Source organism: Perognathus longimembris, chromosome 19, assembly GCF_023159225.1.
Source record: "Perognathus longimembris pacificus isolate PPM17 chromosome 19, ASM2315922v1, whole genome shotgun sequence".
In the NCBI taxonomy this organism is placed as follows: domain Eukaryota; kingdom Metazoa; phylum Chordata; class Mammalia; order Rodentia; family Heteromyidae; genus Perognathus; species Perognathus longimembris.
Window position 1 is genome coordinate 46,976,669 of NC_063179.1, and position 23,590 is coordinate 47,000,258.

The following is a 23,590-nucleotide window of genomic DNA, read 5'->3' on the forward strand; positions in this document are numbered from 1 at the left end:
TTTATAGGGTATCAGTTAGCAGAGCAATCAAGCCCTTTGCAGAACCTGGCCGTCCTCCAGACTGGTTCTCTCAAAAAGTAAGTTACCAAGTAGATACTCTGTTTTTTACCAAGTTTGCTAAATTTAATTTACTTTTTTATTATCTTTAGATAGTTGTACAGAGGATTTTTTTTTTTTTTTTGGCCAGTCCTGGGGCTTGGACTCAGGGCCTGAGCACTGTCCCTGGCTTCTTTTTGCTCAAGGCTAGTATTCTACCACTTGAGCCACAGTGCCACTTCTGGCTTTCTCTATATATGCGGTGCTGAGGAATCAAACCAGGGCTTCTTCATATATACAAAGCAGGCACTCTACCACTAGGCCATATTCCCAGCCCTATACAGAGGATTTTAACTCAATGTGCCATCTTTCTTTTTTGTTGTTGTTCTTGGTCGCAGGACTTGAACTCTGGTCCTGGGTGCTATCCCTGAGCTCTTCAGCTCAAGGCTATGCTCTACCACTTATAGCTACATGCTACTTCCAGTTTTTGGGTGGTTTACAGGAGATAAGAGTCTCATGGACTTTCTTGTCCAGGCTAGCTTTCAACCATAGTCTTGAGATCTCAGCCTCCTAAGTAGTTAGGATTACAGGTGTGAGCTACCACTGCTTGGCACTTTTTCTTTATTTCCCCCCCTTTTTTTTTTTTTCCAGTCCTGGGCTTGAACTCAGGGCCTGGGCACTGTCCCTGTGCTTCTTTGTTCAGGGCCAGTACCCTACCTCTTTAACCACAGTGCCACTTCTGGCCTTCTCTGTTTATGTAGTACTGAGGAATCGAACTCAGGGCTTCATGCTAGTCCCGGACTCTAACACTGAGCCCCGTTCCCAGCTCTGCTCAGGTTTTTCTATTGGGGCTGGCACTCTACCACTTAATCCACACCTCCAGTACAGCTTTTTTGCTGGTTAATTGAAGATAGAGCCTCTGAGACTTTTATGGGCTAGCTTCGAACCTTGATCATTGGATCTCAGCCTTTTGAGTGGCCATTGTAAGTATGAGCCATTTGCACCCAGCTTTTTTTCTTTTTTGTTGTGAGGTAGGATTTCATTATGTAACCCAGATCTTCCTGCATCAGCTTCCTAAGTGCTGTGAATATAGACATGTATAACCATACCCAGTTTACAAACTCTTCTTCTCAGTGTGGCACAATAGTTAAGAGCCCAATCTTGAGTAGTTACACAGTTTTGGGATCTGTATAACTATACTAAAAACTTTGGACCATGATACTTAGTTTTCTTTTTGTAAAATAGAGAGAAGTTATGATTGTTTTAATGTTAGTTGAGGTAACAAATGTCAAACATTTAGCACAGTACCTTGCATGTGATTAACTATTCAATAAATATTAGCCATAAATATACTATTAGGTTGGTTTGCCTCAAGATGCACAAATTCCACTCCAGAAGACATAGTTGTATCTTCCTGTTACTTTGAACTGACTTAATTGGAAAGTAATTGGCTCTCCAAGAAACAAACACATCTTGGGCTAGGAATGTGACTTAGTGGTAGAGTGCTTGCCTACCATGCATGAAGCCCTGGGTTTGATTCCTTAGCACCACCTAAACAGAAAAAGCTGGAAGTGGTACTGTGGCTCAAGTGCTAGCCTTGAGCAAAGGAAGCCAGGGACAGTACTCAGGCCCTGAGTTCAAACCCTAGGACTGGCAAAAAAAAAAGAAGAAAGAAAAGAAACAAATCTTGAAGATAGCTCTCTTTGTTAAATCTTACTTTAATCTATTTAAATGCTTAATATTTCCAGGCTTGCTCATCAATTTTTAATTTTTTTTCCATAGCATTGTGCTTCTCAATACTCTGAGCTCTTGGAGACCACTGAGACCCCGAAGTGAGTATAGAGCAAAGTAACAGTCAAATGCCTTTACTACAAATTGTTTGCCATGGAAATCTGGATTAAATCTATAGTCCTAGGTAGTACAGATATAGCAGTTTTCTTTGATTAATTGACAGAGTCCCACAAGTGGGAAATAATATTTTCTTATTCAAATTTTTTTCTAATTTTCTATAGACGGAAACGGGGTGAGAAAGGAGAAGTGGTGGAAACTGTTGAAGATGTTATTGTTCGGAAACTGACTGCTGAGAGAGTTGAGGAACTAAAGAAAGTGATAAAAGAAACCCAAGAAAAATACAGGTACTTACAAGAGCATATCAAATGCTTGTAAAAGACACAAGTAACTGACTTCTGGTATTTATCACAGCTCAAAGATCAGCAGAATAACAAAAACAACAGAGAACTGGAAATGTGGTGTAGTGGTAGAGTGCTTCTCTAGCATGATTGAAACCCTGAGTTCAATTCCTCAGTACCGCATAAACAGAAAATGCCAGAACTGGTGCTGTGGCTCAAGTGGTAGAGTGCTAGCCCTGAGCAAAAGAAGTTCAGGGACAGTGCCCCAGCTCTGAGATGAAGCTACAGAACTGGCCAAAAGCAAACAAACAAAAACAGGGCTGACTAGATTATTTGAGGCTCCATGAGTTTAGACCAGGCTGGGTAACGTGGCATGTAAGACAAAGAAAAAAGCTCAATCTCTATCACTCTTCCTACAGACGGCTAAAAAGAGATGCAGAACTAATTCAAGCTGGACACATGGATAATAGACTAGATGAACTTTGCAATGACATTGCAATGTGAGTTCTATTTATATTCTCTTTTCTCATTTTACCTCTTTGCCCTTAAGTAGTGTAGTTTATTGCCTTTATCCACCATCCCTAGACTTCAAATAGATTTAGAGAAAGAAGAGATGAAGATGGGTCTGGTGGCTTGGGCGGAGGAAGGAGTGATATTTAGCTATTCCTTTTTTTTTTTGCCTGGGCAGAAAACTGGGAGCTACTATAGCCCCAGTTCCCTATTTTGCTAGTTATAATTTCTATTTAGGCCTTTTCTCTGGAAAGTAATGATCTGGGGGGAAAAGAAATATTCCATGAAGGCACTGTGAACTATAGATAGGAAATAGAGCTGGCTAGGTCTAACCCTTCATTTCCTCTTTAGGAAAAAGAAATTAGAGGAAGAGGAGGCTGAAATAAAGAGGAAGGCAACAGATGCTGCATACCAGGGTAAGCCATATCTACTGCTTCTTTAGTACTTGCTTGCTTACTGCTGATTGTTGAAAGTACTGTTTTGTTAAGGTAGTAAGTAGCCACTAGTTAAATTTTCTTTCATGGCCTCTTCCCCCCTCCCCCATTTTAGGCATTGTAGTCCACTGGTATGATTACAGAGTTATCAGAAAATGATACTGTCAGAGTTATAGTTTTCTTTGCATGTACCTCTGTATTCCCCATGGTCAAGCACCCAGGCCCTAAGTGCCAGCACCAAAAGAAAAAGAAAAGATAAAAGACTTCTCTAATCTTCTTTCATAATTGAAATATCCTTTAATGTCATTGAAAAAGCTCCTAGAAGAGACAGTAGAGACCAGGTCTGTGAAACCAAAAACTGTTTGTCAAATGGTATTTCCCACAGGATTGGGGCAGCGACCCAACAGTATGTAACTAAAACCAAACAACTACTCAACATATAAAGGTCGAAAATTGACCTCTCAGTGGAATACAATAGCTCAAAAGCTATGTGTGTACATTCATATAAGACTACTGTCCACATATTGTCTAATATCGACATTACATTTAAAGCCCTAGGCGAATTTTCTTGGGCTTGGCCACGTGGATACTCTATATGTTCTTGATACATTGTGTATTGTATATATGTCTACCTGACCTAGAGAAGGGAAAGAAAAACAGGACGTAAGATATCACAAGAAGTGTACACACTGCCCTACTATGTAACTGTACCCTTTTTGCACAACACCTTGTCAAAAAAATTTGTGTTCAACTAATAAATAAATTAAATTTTTTAAAAAAAAGAAAAGAAAAAGCTCCTAGAAAATGAGCTCTATTGAGAGCTTACAAAACCTCAAATAAGAATTGGACCATAATTAAAGTTTTAAAAGTCAAAAGAGTTGGGTTCTGGTGGCTCATGCCTGTAATCCTAGCTACTCAGGAGACTGACATGAGGATCACTGTTTGAAGCCAACCTGCAGAAAAGTCCCCGTGAGACTTAGCTCCAGTTAACCACTAAAAACCATAAGTGGTGGGGCTGGGAACATGGCGTACTGGTAGAGTGCTTGCCTAGCATACATGAAACCCTGGGTTCAATTCCTCAACACCACACATATAGAAAAAGCCAGAAGTGGCGCTGTGGCTCAAGAGGTAGAGTGCTAGCCTTAAGCAAAAAGAAACCAGGGACAGTGCTCAGGCCCTGAGTCAAGTCCCACAACCAACAAAAGTCAAAAGATTTTAGAAGTGGAAAAATTGGGGCTGGGCTAAATCTATCCTCTCCTTTTTGGAGATGCCAAGCCTTTTATTCCCTTAGGTGTTCCCTTTGCACTCTCTCCCTTGGTCACCTGACCTGCGGGCAATCCAGGGTGGAATGGAGCCACAGGTAGCCTCGGTGGCCTGTGGCTGCGAGAATGCCCTCCCCCTCCCTATACTTGCCAAGGAAGACAGGTACGCGGGGGCTTTCGGAGTCAGATTCAGGAGCTTCCCAAAGTTTTGTTCAGGGGAGGGGTTTATATAACAGTAATGATGGCAGGAAGAGGAGGGACTAACTGGGTATTAACGATTGGCTAATGAACTGTCCATCACGGTGATGTCACGGAACTTCCCGCAGAGGGGGGAGATTACAGTCCCTCAAGGCCCCCAGCTCAGGCGGCACCATTACAAGACATGTGCTTACAGACGGAGGGGGAGACCCTCCCCCGGGGAGAAGGTGGGAGTGGCTAGCAGCCAGCAGTCCCAGGTCTTAAAGGTATAGCCATCCCCTACAATTGGGAACAGAGAAGTTATTTGATAAGGGGAGATATTTAAGCTTTTGCAACTACAAATATTGAGGTCTGTAATTTTTTCTTTTTTATTTTTGGCCAGTCCTGGGCCTCAGACTCAGGGCCTGAGCACTGTCCCTGGATTCTTTTTGCTCAAGGCTAGCACTCTGCCACTTGAGCCACAGCGCCACTTCTGGCTGTTTTCTATATATGTGGTGTTGTGGAATTGAACCCAGGGCCTCATGTATACGAGGCAAGCACTCTTGCCACTAGGCTATATTTGCAGCCCAGAGATCTGTCATTTTTTGTTTTGTTTGTATGGATATGGGTACTGGGGCTTGAAGGACACATTCATAAGGTTTTTTGCTCAAAGCTATTACTCTACCACTTGAGCCACAGCTCCACTTTCTACTTCTCCTTTTTTTTTTTTGGCCGGTTCTGGGGCTTGGACTCAGGGCCTGTGCACTGTCCCTGGCTTCTTTGTGCTTAAGGCTAGCACTCTACCACTTGAGCCACAGCTCCCCTTCTGGCTTTTTCTATATGTGTGGTGCTGAGGAATCAAACCCAGGGCTTTGTGTATGCTAAGCAAGCACTCTACCACTAGGCCATATTCCCTGCCCCACTTTCTACTTGTTGATGATTAGATTGGAGGTAAGATTATTAGCTGATTAGCTGACCTTGGATCACTATCTTCAGATCTTGGCCTTCTGAGTAGTTAGAATTACTGGCCTGAATCAGCTACCACGGTTTGAACTCAGGATCTTTGCCTGTTAGCAGGTACATAGATGCTTTACCACTTGAGCCATGCACATAGGTCTTAAAAACGTGTGTGTGTGTGTGTATGTGTGTGTTTAAACTTAAGAGTCTGTGCTCTTGGTTGGCTTTTTTGTCCAAGGTTGGTACTCTACCACTTGGAGCCAGAGAAGTACGTAAGTCATTTTTCTACTCTGAGAATTGTTAGGATAATTAGTTTGCTTAGTGTGAGAACTACCTCAAGAAAAATTGAGGTAAGAAGAAAAACTCATCATGCCAGGCACTGGCACCCTGTAATCCTAACTACTTAGGAGTCTGAGATCTGAGGATCATGGTTCAAAGCCAGCCCAGGCAGGCCAAGTCTGTGAGCCTTTTTTTTTTTTTTTTCTTTTGGCCAGTCCTGGGCCTTGTACTCAGGGCCTGAGCACTGTCCCTGGCTTCCTTTTGCCCAAGGCTAGCACTCTGCCACTTGAGCCACAGAGCCACTTCTGGCCATTTTCTGTATATGTGGTGCTGGGGAATTGAACCTAGGGCTTCATGTATATGAGGCAAGCACTTTTTGACACTGGGCCATATCCCCAGCCCGTCTGTGAGACTCTTATCTCCTTTTAACCATTAAAAATGCGGGAAGTAGAGCTGTGGCTCAAGTGATACAGCACTAGCAAAATAATAGCAAAAAAAAAAGGTGGACTGGAAGTGTGGCTTAGAGGTAGCATGCTTGCCTTACACACATGAAGCCTTGGGTTTGATTCCTCAGCAATACATGTATAGATAGAAAAAGCCAGAAGTGACCCTGTGGCTCAAGAGGTAGAGGGCTAGCCTTGAGCAAAAAGAAGCCAGGGCTAAACAGCAAACCCCAAGATATCAAAAAGACATTTGTACTTCCATGTTTATCGTGGCACAATTCACAATAGCCAAAATATGGAAACAACCCAGATGCCCTTCCACAGACGAATGGATCCAAAAAATATGGTACTTATACACAATGGAATACTACATAGCGATTAGGAATGGTGAAATACTGTTATTCGCAGAGAAATGGTCAGAACTCGAACAAATAATGTTGAGCGAGACAAGCCTAGAACACAGAAAACAAAGGGGCATGATTTCCCTGATATATGACTGTTAACAAAGGGAGACAGAGAGACAGTAGAGACCAAGTCTGTGAATACTGTATATGTTCTTGATACATTGTATATTGTATATATGTCTACCTGACCTAGAGAAGGGATAGAAAAACTAAGATATCACAAGAAATGTACACACTGCCCTACTATGTAACTGTACCCTTTTTGCACAACAGCTTGTAAAAAAATTTGTGTTCAATTAATAAACAAATTTAAAAAAAAAAGCCAGGGACAGTGCTCAGACCCTGAGTCCAAGTCCCAGGACTGGCAAAAAAAAGTGATAAAGGAAAATGCCCAGGCTTCAAGTTCAAGCTCCACTATCAGCACAAAAGCAGCAAAAATAACTTGGCTCCAAAAGTATTAAAGATTTCTAATTGAGTCTCATAATACTGCATTATAATACAACAGTTATGTTTGTACTATATGGTATAATAGTTGGCTACTTGTGTCTGGTTTCACTTTTTTTTTGGGGGGGGGCGGTACTGAGGTTTGAGCCAACCCTTTTTTGTCTAGTTCATTTTCAGATAGTATCTCAAAGTTGTGTTTTTTTTTAACCTGAGCTGTTTTTGCTGGAGCAGGCCTAGGATGGAGAGCTTCCTACCTACATACAGCCTCCTAAGTAGCTGAATTGTGGAATAAGCCACCATGTTCTGCTTGTTTAATTTGGAGGATTTAAACCATTCTTTTTTGTGTTCCAGCTCGTCAAGCAGTAAAAACACCCCCTCGGAGGTTACCTACTGTGATGGTCCGCTCTCCTATAGATTCTGCCTCCCCAGGAGGTGATTATCCACTTGGAGACCTGACTTCAACCACTATAGAAGAGGCTACCTCTGGGGTAAGTATATTTCCATCCATTCAAATTGATCTCTGAAGGGGCAGTAAGTCAACTGAGAGCTGAGTAATTAGGAAAACACTTTTTTGCCCAGAGACAACTTATTCTCTTGATCTCAGTGCTAAAGACTAAACTTGTTAAGATAAAGATGGACCTTTTAAAATATGAAGGCTTTTGACCTTTTGAGAGATAGGTAAAACTGTTCAGGAATTACTAGATAAATCCAGTAGTCTTTAAAAAGTCTTGCTGTGAAATGAGCTTCAGTTCTTTATAAATAAGATAGTGATAGTCGGTAAGGATATTGTGTCAGGTTGGATAGAATCTGTTTGGGTTGTTGTAAATTAGAGTGGGTGGAGGCAAAAATAATTGTGGGGAGGGGTAGAGGGTTGAGGGTTTCTGGGCATATATACTCAGAACTAATAAGAATAATATAATAGTTAGACACACTAACCCATCCAGATTATTAGGGAACCTTCCATAGTTTGAGAAGTCAGATAAAGGTTCTCTGTTGTCTCTTAGGTAACCCCTGGGACTTTGCCGAGTACCCCAGTCACCTCGTTTCCTGGGATTCCTGACACCCTTCCTCCAGGCTCTGCACCCTTAGAAGCCCCCATGACCCCAGTAGCAGATGATTCACCCCAGAAAAAGATGCTTGGACAGAAAGCAACTCCACCCCCCTCCCCTCTGCTGTCAGAGCTCTTGAAGAAGGGCAGCCTCCTGCCTACCAGCCCCAGACTGGTATGGAGACTTCTGTGGGTGTTTGAGAGCTGTGGTTTTAGTACTTGGAAGGGAGTGCCTGGGACTTACATGTTAACTTAAAAAGCAATAGTAATACAGTAAGTTGTTAATGCCCTTGGGTCCTGAGGTATCTGAACCATGATTATTTTGGTTTTCTTCCCTAGAGAATACTTGTCAAATAAGTTCTGAACATTATAGTTTAGAGTTTCCCTTGGATCTTGAATTATTCTCTGTAGATAGTAGATTTAGTTTCAAGAAATTTGGTTGACTGCTGGAGCTTTTTTTGGGAAGCAGCAGTGAAAGAAAGCTTGAGTGTAGCCTTCACTTCTATTCTTCCCTGGTAGGTCAATGAGAGTGAAATGGCTGTGGCTTCTAGCCACCTGAACAGTACGGGTGTCCTCCTGGAGGTAGGCGGGGTCCTTCCCATGATACATGGTGGGGAGATACAGCAAACACCCAATACTGTTGCAGCCTCCCCTGCTGCCTCAGGTAAGTCACTGCTCTTCCTTTATCTATTTCAGAGATGTCAGACTTGGTTTCAGTGTTTGTTACAGAAGAAATCTTAGATTTAAAGCCCTGTTACTTTTTCAGTTTTGTAGCTGCTTTGATTGTTAAACAACATAGTATTCAGGATAATCAGTCTAGTTTTCAAAGTATTGATAGACCTGATTGTTGATGAGAGGAATAGTAAATTTAATACTGAAGCTGCTTTTCTGTGGCTTAATAGCTTATAGAATGATGATAAATACCTAAGATTATAAAATAGGGGAAAGACATTTAAAACCAGAGATAATGGCTTGAATCTCAGGCCTGCCACTAGTTGGATAGGTAACTTAACCATTGAGACTCAATTTCCTATTTTTATTATTTCAGAGAGATGTGGTAAAAATTAAAGCAGAAAATTTTAAAGTATAAAATAACTTTACAGGCCAGGTGTCAGTTGCTCATGCCTATAATTCTAGCTGCTTCCACAGGCTGATATCTGAGGATCACTGTTCAAAGTAACCCAAGCAGGAAAGTTCATAAGACTCCTGTCCCCACTTAACCACCAAAAGCTGGAAGTGGAGTCATGGCTCAAGTGATAGAGCACTAGCCTTGAGCACAGAAGCTCAGGAGTGCCGGGCACCAGTGCCTCACGCCTTTAATCCTTACTACTCAGGAGGCTGAGATCTAGGATCACAGTTTGAAGCCAATTTGCTTGGCTAGAAAAGTCCCTGTGAGGGATGGGGGAAACAGGGAGAGGGGAAGATATAGGAAAAATGAGGGAGGAGGTAACAAGTTGGATAAAAAATTACATACTGCTGGGGCTGGGAATATGGCCTAGTGGCAAGAGTGCTTGCCTTGTATACATGAAGCCCTGGGTTCAATTCCCCAGCATCACATATATAGAAAACAGCCAGAAGTGGCACTGTGGCTCAAGTGGCAGAGTGCTAGCCTTGAGCAAAAAGAAGCCAGGGACAGTGCTCAGGCCCTGAGTTCAAGGCCCAGGACTAGCACACGCAAAATACCATACTAACATACATTGCCACTTGAGAATTGAGCTTGAGTGGTTTATAATATGCTGAACCTAAGCAAAAGTGACAGATTTATTCATATCCGTTTTCTGTAGTACTGGTGCACTACCATTTGGGCCACGCCTCCAACCCTATTTCCTCAGCTTTCTTGCTCATGGCTTGTACTTTATCACTTATACCATACCTTCCATACTTGCTAGTTATTTTTTAAATAGGTCTTATTTTCAGTTCAGGCATGATCTACCTATATTTGGCTCCTTCGTCATAGTTGGGATAACGCACTTGTGCCACCTCACAGTTTTGCAAATTTCTGCCTGTGCTGGTATCAGGCTGAGAGCTTCCCAATATCGGCCTTCTAAGTATGATTACAAGCATAAGTTACCAGTGCCTGGCGCGCGTGCGTGCGCGTGTGTGTGTGTTTAATGGTGCCCAGTCCTAGGACTTAAACTCAGGGCCTAGGCACTGTCCTTGAGCTTTTTTTCTCAAAGCTAGTGTTCTATGACTTGAGCCACAGTTCCGCCTCTTACTTGGTACCTGTGTGTTTATTGGAGATAAGTGTCACAGACTTTCCTGCCTGGGCTGGCTTCAAAGGATCCTCAGATCATAGTTAGGATTACAGGTGTGAACCACCTAGCTGTGTGTGCGCCTGCATGCGTGGTGAGGGGTAGGGATTGCTTAAATTCAGGGCCTTGAACTCTAGCATGCCTTTTCAATTTAAGGCTTGTACTCTGTCACTTGAGCCATACCTCCACTTCTAGCTTTTAGCTGGCTATTTGGAGATAAGAATCTCACAGACTTTTCTGTCTGGGCCGACTTTGAACTGTGATTCTCAGATCTCAGCCTCCTAGTAGCTAGAATTACAGGTGTGAGCCACTGGCGTTTGGCTGGTTTTTGCTTTTTGAGGTAGGGTCTCAAGGTCTCCAGGCTAGTCTGAAACACACTATGTAGCCCAGACTGGGCTCAAACTCATGAGATATTGTTGCCTTAACAATCCTCCTGCCTCAGCCTCTTGAGTATCCTGTTTTTTTGTTGTTGTGTTCATTTTGTTATTAAGAGTGTTACTGGGCTGGGGATATAGCCTAGTGGCAAGAGTGTCTGCCTCCGATACATGAGGCCCTAGGTTCGGTTCCCCAGCACCACATATACAGAAAACGGCCAGAAGCGGCGCTGTGGCTCAAGTGGCAGAGTGCTAGCCTTGAGCGGGAAGAAGCCAGGGACAGTGCTCAGGCCCTGAGTCCAAGGCCCAGGACTGGCCAAAAAAAAAGAGTGTTACTAATTTTCCTCTTGAGGAAAAATGACCACCTACTTTTGGTATATATTTTTGTTTTAGTATTTCAGTTCATTTCTAACTTGGAGTAAGATTTTAAGTGAGGTTAGAGAAAATAAGATCAGGAAGTAGAGCTGTGGCTCAAGTGGTATAGTACTAGCCTTGAGTAAAAGAAGCTTCAGGACAGTGCCCAGGCCCTGAGTTCAAACCCTAAGACCGGAAAACACACACATACTCACACACACAATTTGTCTGTGTATGGGGGCCGTATAAGGCCTGCAAGGTCATTTAGTAAATGATTGACTAGATGTGTGTGCTTGTCAGCTAGCTACAGCCACCGACCTGTAATGATGAGTTTGGATGGCCCTCTAAGGATGTTATGAATATCCAAATGGCCCTTGGGAGAATGAAAGATTCCCTACCTTGGGAGGGGAGGGGGTGAGCTTATTCAACACAGGAATTACTTTCATTCTTTGAAACTGTAAAAGTTTCTTGGTTGGGTCTTAAGGCTATTGCTTCTTGTTCATGTGCTTTCTTCTTACTTCATTTTGTGTACCTCTTTGTTAGGTGCTCCTACTCTTTCCCGGCTTTTAGAAGCTGGCCCTACACAGTTCACCACACCTCTTGCTTCCTTCACTACTGTTGCCAGTGAACCTCCAGTTAAACTTGTGCCACCCCCTGTAGAGTCTGTGTCCCAGGCTACCATTGTCATGATGCCTGCGCTGCCAACACCATCCTCTGCTCCAGCTGTCTCCACTTCTGAAAGTGTAGCTCCAGGTGCGTCCTTGACCCACGCCCTGAGCAGCCACTAGGACCAAGATTTTGAGTTTCAGTTGGAGAAAGATGTCTTAAAAAGCATGAACTCATTTCAGATGTTTCTATTTTCCATGGATATATGCCATCTTTAAGGTTATAAAAACAAGGATATGAAAAATCAAGGATATGGGTGGGCAGTTGTGTTCTGGGGATGGGGAGAGACGTTTAACTGTACAATATGAGCAGGCTTGAGAATATTCCCACCTTATTTAATATCATGAGGGAGAAGAAAACAGGTAGATCTGAGTTTCTGACCTTGTGTGTAGGTACTTGGATTGGTCTACACTTCTGGTGTGATCTCTGGGTGATCACTTACTACCCAGTAAGCTTCTGAGATTTTTTTCTCTTCCTGTTATTCAGTGAGTCAGCCTGACACCTGTGTTCCTATGGAGGCTGTGGGTGATCCACATACTGTGACTGTTTCCATGGATAGCAGTGAAATCTCCATGATAATTAATTCTATCAAAGAAGAGTGTTTCCGATCAGGGGTAGCAGAGGCTCCTGGGACATCAAAGCCTCCAAGCATAGATGGGAAGGAAGATTTAGATCTGGCAGAGAAGATGGATATTGCTGTGTCTTACACAGGGGAAGAACTGGACTTTGAGACAGTTGGAGACATCATTGCTATCATTGAGGACAAGGTAAGTAAATATTCAGTCTCTTTATCCTATATAGACTTGTCTATGCTTTTTTTTTGGGGGGGGGGGGGAGGCGGGGAGTCCTGGGGTGTGGATTCAGGACCTAAGAACTGTCCCTGGCTTTCTTTTTGCTCAAGGCTAGCACTCTACCACTTGAGCCACAGTGCCACTTCTGGCTTTTTCTGTTTGTGTGATGCTGAGGAATCAAACTCAGGGCTTCATGCCTGCAAGACCAGCCTTCTACTGCTAAGCCATATTCCCAGACTCTCTTTATTTTTTTCTTGTCCTGGGGCTTGAACTCAGGGCTTGGGTGCTGTTCCTGAGCCTCTTAGTGCTCAAGGCTAACCCTCTGTCACTTGAGCTATATATAGCACCACTTCCAGTTTTTCTGAGTAGTTCATTGGAGATGTGTCTTACAGACTTTTTTTTTCTTTTTTGCCAGTCCTGGGGCTTGGACTCAGGGCCTGGGCTCTGTCCCTGGCTTCTTTTTTTTGCTCAAGGCTAGCACTCTGCCACTTGAGCCACAGCGCCACTTCTGGCCATTTTCTGTATATGTGGTGCTGGGGAATTGAACCCAGGGCCTCATGTACACAAGGCAAGCACTCTTGCCACTAGGCCATATCCCCAGCCCCCCTGAACCTCTTGTGCTCAAGGTTAAAGCTCTACCACTTGAGCCACAGTGCCACATCTGGCTTTTTCTGTTTACATGGTACTAAGGAATTGAACTCAGGGGTTCGTGCATGCTAGGGACCACTAAGCCACATTCCCAGCTTCTGTGTGTCTTGTGTTTGCTTCCCATAGTAAGAATTTAAGCAGCGTTCCTGCTTCTACCCATCTCCCGTTTCTCTAGTCTAAAAGCTCTTTGGTATTGACACACTAGTTACCTCCCTAGTAGCATCTCTGTTACTGATTTGCACAAGACATGTGCCTGTACTACATGGAACAAATGAAGAAGAGAGAAGTTATAGATGAATGTCATCTTATTCAGTGCTAGCAAAATCGAACTTTTCCGTGCCCTCAACAGTCTTCATGTTATGAAACAGGTAGATGATCATCCTGAAGTGCTGGATGTGGCAGCTGTAGAAGCCGCACTGTCATTCTGTGAGGAGAATGATGATCCTCAGTCCCTACCTGGCCCCTGGGAGCACACAATTCAACAAGAGCGGGACAAGCCAGTACCTCTTCCTGCACCAGAGATGACAGTCAAACAAGAGAGACTAGACTTTGAGGAAACAGAAAACAAGAGGATCCATGAACTGGTAGACATCAGGGAATCAGGTGTTGAGATCAAGGTGGAACCTGCAGAACCAGAGCCAGGCATTCCAGGAACTGATATGGTTTCTGGGGTTGGTCCAGCCACAAGTATGGAGCCACCAGAACTCAGGAGCCAAGATTTAGATGAAGAACCCAGGAGTATTACAACTGAAGATATTGCTGAAGCAGATGTTTCCAGTGGAAAAGGTGATGAGATGCCACTTACAACTGTGAAGACAGAGGTATTTAATAAGATAGCCTCATTATTATTGAAGAATAGAAACTGAAGAATAACAGTTTACCAGTACTTAAGATACATGTTCTTTGCTGGTCTTCAGGCATCCCCTGAAAGCATGTTGTCCCCATCACATGGCTCAAATCCCATTGAGGATCCTTTAGAAGCAGAGACTCAGCACAAGTTTGAAATGTCAGGTAAATAAAGATGAAGAAATCTATACACTGTAACTAACTTGATATCATTTGCTTTGGCTTGTGAGGGATTGTGGGTTGTGGGCAAGTAGAGGAGATAGAACAGGTCAGCATGGAAAGGAAAGCTACAAGGGATTGTGGTCCATAGGAAGGGGAAGGCTAAGGTGGAAAAATCTTCAGGTAGTCTTTCTCTCCTCTGCAGAATCATTGAAAGAAGAATCAGGGGCTATTTTTGGAAGCCAGATAAAGGTATTTCAGACTTTTCTTTATTCCTCTTGCCATGTGACTAGATTTTCTCATAACACAACATATATCCTCTGAGATGAAATTGTTAAGGTCAATCTGGCATAGTGGGATTACTAAAGCAATATGTGCTTCCCATCTCAGTTTGAAAAGATCATAGTCTTTTCTGTGCATATAGTGCACAAGGTATCATTGATACACCTGTAATTGTTTAGTGTGAATAGAAACACAAGGGAGGATACACAGGAAATCGACTAATAATTAAACTATCAAAAGCAATAGTTGACAGACATGAAAGTAATTCGATGTGAGCTTGCTCCATCAGATGAGACATGAAATAAAACTATTTTTGGTAACTTTGTACCCAGGGTCAGAGTTCCTCTCAAGAGCAAGGGGAAAGAAGGAACGCCTCTTAGCTTAGTATTAAGTAAGTAGCTTTTTTTTTTTTTCCTTCCTTTAAAAAAATCCTGGCCTTTATTTGTCCAGGTACTAAATTACCTTACTTAGTGAAAGTCTGAAAGTAGAGGGTAGAAGTCAGAGGCCTCAGCCAAGAAACAGTGTGAGGCGATTTCTAGAACTGATCAAACTCAACCCAAAACTTAGATCATGTTTAATGGTGCTTTGCTGGATAGTTTTGCTTATATTTGTTGACTGTAACACATTATGTCTAAGGATGCCCCAGGTGAGGATGAGGAGGAAGATGGAGTCAGTGAAGCAGCCAGCCTAGAGGAACCCAAGGAAGAAGATCAAGGAGAAGGCTATTTGTCAGAAATGGATAACGAACCCCCTGTGAGTGAGAGTGATGATGGCTTTAGTATACACAATGCTACGCTGCAGTCACATACACTGGCAGACTCCATTCCCAGCAGCCCTGCTTCTTCCCAGTTGTGAGTATCTGAAATTCGTTCTTTGAGGCAAACGCGATGCAGTGAAGGTGAAAAAGTAGATCTTTAACTTTTTTTTTTTTTAAGTACTAGGATTTGAACTTAAGGCCTCATGTTGGCTAGACAGGCACTGTGACCACTTGAGCCATGCTCCCAGTCCAGGAAAGAATCTTTTCTTTAATCCTAACTTCCTCATCTTCTCTTTCTTGGACTGGAACAAATAGTTGACACCGCCACCCTCCCCCCCCCAAAAAAAAAAGATTTTTTTATTTTGAAAAAAATATCAATTTGTACTAAGTAGAATTCTATATTTCTTTCAGTTCTGTCTGCAGTGAGGATCAAGAAGCTATTCAGGCCCAGAAAATCTGGAAGAAAGCCATCATGCTTGTGTGGAGAGCAGCAGCTAATCATAGGTAAGTGGACTTGCCAATCAGTCAGTATGTTCATTTTCTCCTGCTCTTCTTTATTAGCTTAGAAAAATGAGTAGATTTTTATTTATTTTGTTTTTTGCGCCAGCCCTGGGGCTTGAACTCAGGGCCTGGGCACTGTCCCTGAGTTTCTTTTGCTAAAGACTAGTACTCTGCCACTTGAGCCACAGCACCACTTTTGGCTTTATTTTGCATGTTACTAAGGAATTCTAGAGCTTCATGCATGCTAGGGAAGCACTTTACCACTAAGCCATTCCCAGCCCTTGAGTAGGTTTCTGTGGGACACAATTTTTGGTGACTTTCAGTACTTCGAATTACATAGATTAAGTTTCCTCCTTTATGCTTCTAGAAAATTAATAATTGTACCTGACTGGTTTTGGACAGGTATGCCAATGTCTTCTTACAACCTGTTACAGATGACATAGCACCTGGTTACCACAGCATTGTACAAAGGTAAGCCATAGTTTATCCAGCAAACTGACTTGCCTAAGTTATAGTTGTTCAGACTTCAGTGAATTTTTGCTTTAAAGAGTAGGATTTTGGGGGCTGGGAATATGGTCTAGTGGCAAGAGTGCTTGCCTCATACAGGAAGCCCTGGGTTCGATTCCTTAGCACCACATATATAGAAAATGGCCAGAAGTGGCGCTGTGACTCAAGTGGCAGAGTGCTAGCCTTGAGCAAAAAGAAGCCAGGGACAGTGCTCAGGCCCTGAGTTCAAGGCCCAGGACTGGCAAAAAAAAAAAAGAGAGAGAGAGTAGGATTTTTTCTTTTTGCATTTGAGAGGGTTTTGTTGTTGTATATGTGTTGTCCATTGGTACATATCTGTGTCAATTCCAGTACTGGGGCTTGAACTCAGGGCCTAGATGCTGTCCTTTACCTTTTTTGCTCAAGACTGGAGCTCAACTGCTTGAGCCACACTTCCAGTTCCAGTTGTGTGTGTCTATGCATGTGTGCATGCATATGCTGGTGCTGGGGCTTGAACTCGGCCTGAGTACTGTCCCTGAGCTTGTTTTTGCTCAAGGCTAGTACTCTACCACTTGAGCCACTTGGCAGCATGAGCCCACCAGCGCCCAACTTGATAGTAAGCTTAAAATAAGTATTTGTAAGGGTAGTGATAAACTTACCCAGTTGCTGATAGTCTAAAAAAATTACGCTGCTTTTTTACCTCTTTTTGGTGCTTATTATACATACTGACCTTTTTGTGTTAGTACATAGTTTGGGATGGTAAGTTGGCATTTGAATCTTAGCAGCTGAGACTGAAGGTATATATGAGAAGATATAAATGGCGATAATGTACTTAGAGATCCAGATGAGTCTTTTTTTCTGTCTCCACTGCTATTTACTCATCTTTTTTTTTTTTTTTAGGCCCATGGATTTGTCAACTATTAAGAAAAACATTGAAAATGGGCTAATCCGCAGTACTGCTGAATTTCAGCGTGATATTATGCTGATGTTTCAGAATGCTGTAATGTATAATAGCTCAGACCATGATGTTTATCATATGGCAGTAGAAATGCAGCGAGATGTCTTGGAACAGATTCAGGTACTTTGGTGTTTCAGCAACGATGAAGTGAAAATACACTCAAGAGAAGGATTGTCTTTTATTTGGAATAAGCATCAGGGATACACAGGGCTGTAATAGTTTGTTCTTGCTCAAGTTATTTTACTTTTATCTGGCTTGGTGAAGTACTTATGATAAAAGATTCTGCTTTTCTTGAACAAATAAATTCAGTTCCTTAAGGTTTTATATGGCTTTTTTATTTTTTTTATTTTTTGCCAATCCTAGGGCTTGAATTCAGGGCCTGAGCACTGTCCCTGGCTTCTTTTTTTCTTTTTTTTTTTTTCCCCTCAAGGCTAGTAATCCACTGCTTGAGTCACAAGCGCTACTTCTGGCTTTTTTCTATATATGTGGTGTGGAGGGATTAAACCCAGGGCTTCATATATACAAGGCAAGCACTCTACCACTAGGCCATATTCCCAGCCACTTGTAGGGCTTTTCTTTCATTTAAATTTTCAGTGCTCTCGGGGGGGGGGGGGGGGGTGGTGTGTGTGTGTGTGTGTGTGTGTGTGTTTGCACTGGTCCTACAGCTTGAACTCAGAGCCTATGTGCTATCCCTGAGCTTTTTTTGCTCAAAGCTAGCACTGTATCACAGCTCCACTTCAGCTTTTTGGTGGTTAATTAAGAGAAAATCTCATGGACTTTAATATTGGGCTTCAAAGTATGATCCTCAGATCTAAGCTACAGATGTGAGCCACCAGTGCCCATTTTTTTGTTTTTGTATTTTTGTTCTCCTGATATCAGGGCCTGAACTCAGTACCTAATGCTTGCTTGGCTGACACACTTAAGACTTTTTTGGATGGTACTGAAGCTTGAACTCGGGCCACTTGAGCCATATTCCCACTTCTGGCTTTTGTTGGTTATTTAGAATAGGAGTCTCCAAATTGTTTTACCTGGGCTGGCTTTGATCTGTGATTCTCAGATCTCAGCCTCCTGTGTAGCCAGCATTACAAGCATGAGTCAGTGGCACCTAGCTGCAGCTTGTTTTTTGAGATAGGGTCTCACTAGTCCAGCTTTTTTCTGGTTAATTAGAGATGAAATTTCTCAAGCTTTTTTTTGGAATGCTTATTGTGTTTAAGTAGAAAATACTAAGTAAAACCTATTCAGAGAGCGTAGTGTATCTTAGTGCTTCCCTACTAGACCAATTCTTTATGGCTGACCCTGCTTTTGAAACTTGATCTCCAGATTTTATCGTCCTGAATAGCTAACATTGTAGGTCTGTGCTACTGGTGCCCTGTTCAGTTTGGTTTTGATTGTGTATTTGTGTAGATACTGAGGCTTGAACTTGGCCTAGGCACTAACCCTGAGCTTTTTCTTCTCTTCCAATTTTTGCTGGTTGATTGGAGATAAGTGTCTCATGAACTTTCCTGCCTCACTGGCTTTGAACCATGATCTTCAAATCTCAGCTGCCTGGGGAGCTAGTTTTACATATTGTGAGGCCAGCTCAACTTATTTAGGTTTTTGTGCTGGTCCTGGGCCTTGAACTCAGGGTTTGGAACTTTTTGCTCAAGGCTAGCACTCTACCACTTGAGCCACAATACTACTTCTGGCTTTTGGTGGTTAATTGGCGATAAGAGTCTCATAGACTTTCCTGCCTGGGCTGGTTGAACCTTAATCTTCGTATCTCAACCTCCTGAGTAGCTAAGAGTATAAGCATGAGCCACCAGCACCTGGCTCCAGCTTTGTTTTATTTTTTTTAATGGGTATGTTGCTTGTCTCTTTCACTATGCCTAGGTAATAATGTTCTGTTTTCTTTATTGTGATAATAGAGATTCAACAGGGCCTCAAAATTGGTAGGCAAATGCTCTACCACTTGAGCCACACTCCTGATCCTTTTGAAAAAAAAACAAAACTCAGGGCTTCGACTTAGTACTCTGCCACTTGTATACTTACTTGAGCTTCAACTCCAGCCCTTTTTGCTTTAGTCATTTTTCCAATGGACTCATATTTTGCCTACACCAGCCTCGACCATGATCATCCTGTGTAACTTTCCCATTTATTTGGATGGCAGGTGCACGCCACCATGTCCTTTTTCATTGAGATATCACTAGCTTTTTGCCCTAGCTCACATTGAATCTTGATCCTCCTATCCCTGTCACCCAGATTATGCAATTACACCGCCATTGGGATTACAGGTATGCCCCACCATGCCATACTTTAGCTATTTTTTTTAAGTACATAATTGACCTGGTGTATATTCTGAACCAAAGAGAATTTCTTCATTTTTTTCACAAATCATTGAATTTTTTCCCCCCTGATCCTGTGGCATAAACTCTGGGCCTGGGTGTTTTCCCTGAGCTCCTTTTTGCTCAAGGATAGCTCTCTACTATTTGAAACATAGCGCCACTTCTGGCTTTTCCTGTGATTAATTGGAGATGAGAGTCTCACATACATTCCTGCCTGGGCTGACTTCAAACTGCGATCCTCAGGTCTCAGCCTCCTGAGTAGCTAGAATTACAGGTATGAGCCACTGATGCCTAACCATGTAGTTTACTCTTATCCTATAGTTCTGTAATCAGGAACCATTTGAGATGTTGATATTGTGAAAGGATATTGTGTCTTTGCAAAGTTAGCCACACTAATTGCTGAATGGTCTTTGATTCATCTAGAAGATAGAAATTTTGATACTATATTACTGTATAAAAAGAAAAGTAAGCATTTTCAGATTCTCTGGGCTACCTGTTACTCTAGAAATAAAACTTAATATATTTAAATTTCAGTAAGTCAGAAAACAATTTGAGGGGCTGGGGATATGACCTAGTGGCAAGAGTGCTTGCCTTGAATACATGAAGCCCTAGGTTCGATTCCCCAGCAACCACGTATACAGAAAACAGCCAGAAGTGGTGCTGTGGCTCAAGTGGCCGAGTGCTAGCCTTGAGCAAAAAGAAGCCAGGGACAGTGCTCAGGCCCTGAGTCCAAGGCCCATGAGGGCTGGGAATGTGGCTTAGTGGTAGAGTACTTGCCTAGCATGCATGAAGCCCTGGGTTCAATTCCTCAGTACCACATAAATAGAAAAGGCTGTTAAGTGGTGCTGTGGCTCAAGCGATAGAGTGCTAGCCTTAGGCAAAAAGAAGCTCAGGGGCAGTGCAAGCCCCAGGACTGGCAAAAATAATAATGATGGTAGCAATAATAATTTGAGTAAAAGGATACTATACAAAGTCTTGTTCAAAAAGCCTAAAGTGTCTTAGTTTTTCCCGACTGGATCAGTTCTGTATGTTTCTTCCCCCTATAGCAATTCTTGGCTACACAGCTGATTATGCAAACATCTGAATCTGGAATCAGTGCTAAAAGTCTTCGAGGGAGAGATTCTACCCGCAAACAGGATGCTTCAGAGAAAGTGAGTAGAAAAAGTGTTTGGTGCTAGAAGTCTGAAGCATCCAAACAACCTTGTTGCTGCTTGACATTGCCAAGCTTCTACATTCCAGTAGAAAAAAATCACATAGACCTTAGAATGGTGGTAGTTTCCTCCCATCCAAACATTGAAATCTGCTGAGAGACCCAGTTAGAAGGGAGAAATCTTTAGCATATGAGGGAATTATTTATTCCTTTGTGAGAGTGCTTTCAAGAAGGGGAAAACAAATTAGCTTTCAGCAGTTATTGATCATCAGGGTTTTTTTTCAGTCATAATGGCTAGATTGCTTTTGGATCTCTTTCTTCTTGTTCTTGTTTTAAAATTTTGTGTGTGTGTGTGTGGTTGCTGTGTCTCTGTCCTGAGGTTTGGGGTGCTTGCAGCTGAGAGTTTCTGTGGAACCTGATCAGTGTTTGTTTGTCCTCTAACAGGACAGTGTCCCCATGGGCTCTCCTGCCTTCCTTCTCTCTCTCTTTGTAAGTATTGAATGGCTGCAAGGGGTGGTGTTGCCAGAAAGAGTCTCAGCTCCTGCTGGGGGTGGGTGGCAGAGGGAAATCCAACATGTAGACAACAGCAATATCTTAAAGTTCTTTTATTCAGATCATTGAATAAGAAACTGTCTTCTGCATTTCTGTCTTTGTGTGTGTGTGTGTGTGTGTGTGTGTGTGTACGTGTGTACGTGTGTTGGGCAGAGACTTTATGAGATCACTGGATTGAAATATGAGGTATTCTTAGAGTAAAAGGTCTGGGATGCATCTGCTCATTTCTTGACTTCACCTTTTAGCAATTCTTTTCTTACAAGTAGAAGGTTACTCAGAGCAGCAGCTGCTACCTGGCTTTTAATAGTGCTAAACAGTGTTCCTCATACTAGCAGTATTTAGCACAGTTTTTCTCCCAAAATTATGAGACAAATCCCTCATACACAAACGCTCAGTAAAACTTAAGCCAAAGATTTCAATAGCAATGACCAGTGCATAGTTATGGCTGGAGGAATTACCTAAACAATAGCTAGCCTAAAGCTTTATTCTTTCCATCCATGAACTATGCCTGTTGTTTGTTATGGAACAATGAAACATGATGCAATGGAAGAGATATCAGACTCTAAAAACTACATGGTCTCAAGGTCATTGGATAATTTTCTGGGGCCTTGAGTTCCTCAACTGTGTGATAAATCTAATAACCATGTACCTGTCCAGCCTACCTCACAGGGATGTTGTGAGGATAAAATAAGTATGGAATGGGCTTGAAAAAAATAATTAAAAATATTATACAAATGCAAGGTGTTATTTTTATTCATACTGTTGCCTTATAGGCAGATTTGGTTTGTGAACTCCAAAAATTTTAGAATCCTTGCATAACAGAAATGTAAAAATGATCTGGCCCAGCAAAAGTCTTCACTAGTTCATCTTGCCTACAGGCCTCTCAGCCTGTACCACAGACAGAACACTATGATCTGCGTTTTTTCTTATTGGCCTGCAACAGTGACTCTGGATCCCCAAGCAATTGGCTGGCTATTGCAAGGCTGGTTAATAGGATCGTTTATCTATTGAAGACAGCAAAGTATTGCACAAGAGGAAGGATCTGGGCTGCAGGGAGAGAGCAGCAGATGGAAAGAAGCCTGATTGTCCTGATCTCATGGAAAACAACTGTCAGGAGGTGCTAGGGAACTAGTGCCAGGGTCAGTCTGCAGGAAAGGCCTTTCTTATAGGGACCAACAGCTGGACAGGTATGTTAGCCAAGAACCTCACTATTCACTCCCTTTTCTGACTCTTACCACCTTTCATTTACTCTTTCAATTCCTTGCACATGATTTGGGCCTGGGTGGGATGACTTAAGTCATTCTGTGGGATCCTAGGTGAATTCCAAGGACCTTTATGATGAGTATGAGCAAGATACTCTGTCCTACATTTCCTCTCACAAACTACCAGTCTTTTAGCTACTCTATGGGAATACAGAAAATGCCCTCCTCACTCCTTTGGAGTTTTCTACTGATTCTCTCCTCTCCCCCAAGAAAACAGACCTCCCAACATTTTTTATTGTGCCTTGTCTGTTACCTCCTAACCAACTCCTATTCCTGTTCTTTCTCTGCTGTCATATAGGATGGGGGAACCAGGGGACGCCGCTGTGCCATTGAAGCAGACATGAAGATGAAAAAGTGAACCCTCAAAGTACCCTCTTTGAGCTGAACCTGAAATGAAGTAAACAAGCTAGAGCTTGGGCTTGTGGGCCCAGTTCCATACTTGGTCTTAGCCAAAAGGTCAAAAAGTGATGTGGGCCCAGTTACAGAAGAGGAGACACCGGGCCAAATGACATGAGCTGAGAAAAATCTCAAAAAGTTGGAGTAACATAGTTGCCTGTTTTAGGGCAAAAATCATGGGCTATGTTAATGCCCTAGTGTGTAGCTAGCTGGTTGTAACTAGGTTGTATTGTACAGATTTTTTTTAATAAACCCGTGAAATGTGTGTATACAATAAATAAAAATCTAGCTTTTGGTGTGTCATTTGTGAGTGTGTGTATGTGTGTGATTGTGAGTGTATATGAAATGTGTGGTTTCTTCTATATAATCTACCTAAATATTTGTGGAATATATGAGGTTACAGCTGAAATGTCATAAGCTACCTGCTGCAGCTGGAAGGAGGTAATTAGTACCAGGACTTAATTTACAGTTGGTATTTTTAAATTACTGAATTGTGTAGTAAGGACTATCTTACTCATCTTTTTCTTCAGTAGGAAAATGTAAGGTTTTCAGACTTCTGTTTCATGCATTGCTTAACCTTAAAACTTCTTTAGAGAAAAGATATAGGAAGCAATGATTTTCATCTTATTAACTTAAATATCATATGACACTTTTGCATATGGTATTTCCAGGATAGGATATTGCCAGTTCCTTTGCATTTCTATAAGTCTGACTC

General features: G+C 42.3%; 1 protein-coding gene across 4 annotated transcripts in view; it reads left to right on the forward strand.

Annotated features, from left to right (window-relative positions):
- The window catches only part of Brd8 (bromodomain containing 8), a 29,492-nt gene extending 6,314 nt beyond the window's left edge, over positions 1-23,178 (forward strand). For 3 of the 4 annotated variants that reach the window (XM_048368558.1, XM_048368560.1, XM_048368561.1), the window contains exons 3-22: positions 8-77; positions 1,819-1,868; positions 2,049-2,171; positions 2,585-2,665; positions 3,027-3,091; positions 7,427-7,563; positions 8,080-8,298; positions 8,643-8,787; positions 11,647-11,856; positions 12,256-12,536; positions 13,577-14,029; positions 14,126-14,219; positions 14,419-14,465; positions 15,132-15,346; positions 15,664-15,756; positions 16,156-16,224; positions 17,137-17,314; positions 20,562-20,666; positions 21,110-21,154; positions 22,778-23,178. In XM_048368558.1, the coding sequence (XP_048224515.1) occupies positions 8-77; positions 1,819-1,868; positions 2,049-2,171; positions 2,585-2,665; positions 3,027-3,091; positions 7,427-7,563; positions 8,080-8,298; positions 8,643-8,787; positions 11,647-11,856; positions 12,256-12,536; positions 13,577-14,029; positions 14,126-14,219; positions 14,419-14,465; positions 15,132-15,346; positions 15,664-15,756; positions 16,156-16,224; positions 17,137-17,314; positions 20,562-20,666; positions 21,110-21,154; positions 22,778-22,837 (2,740 nt within the window). In that variant the 3' untranslated portion in view covers positions 22,838-23,178. The remainder of the gene's footprint in view (positions 1-7; positions 78-1,818; positions 1,869-2,048; positions 2,172-2,584; positions 2,666-3,026; positions 3,092-7,426; positions 7,564-8,079; positions 8,299-8,642; positions 8,788-11,646; positions 11,857-12,255; positions 12,537-13,576; positions 14,030-14,125; positions 14,220-14,418; positions 14,466-15,131; positions 15,347-15,663; positions 15,757-16,155; positions 16,225-17,136; positions 17,315-20,561; positions 20,667-21,109; positions 21,155-22,777) is intronic. The other variant, XM_048368562.1, reaches the window with a different exon arrangement.
- The last annotated feature ends 412 nt before the right edge of the window (positions 23,179-23,590 follow it).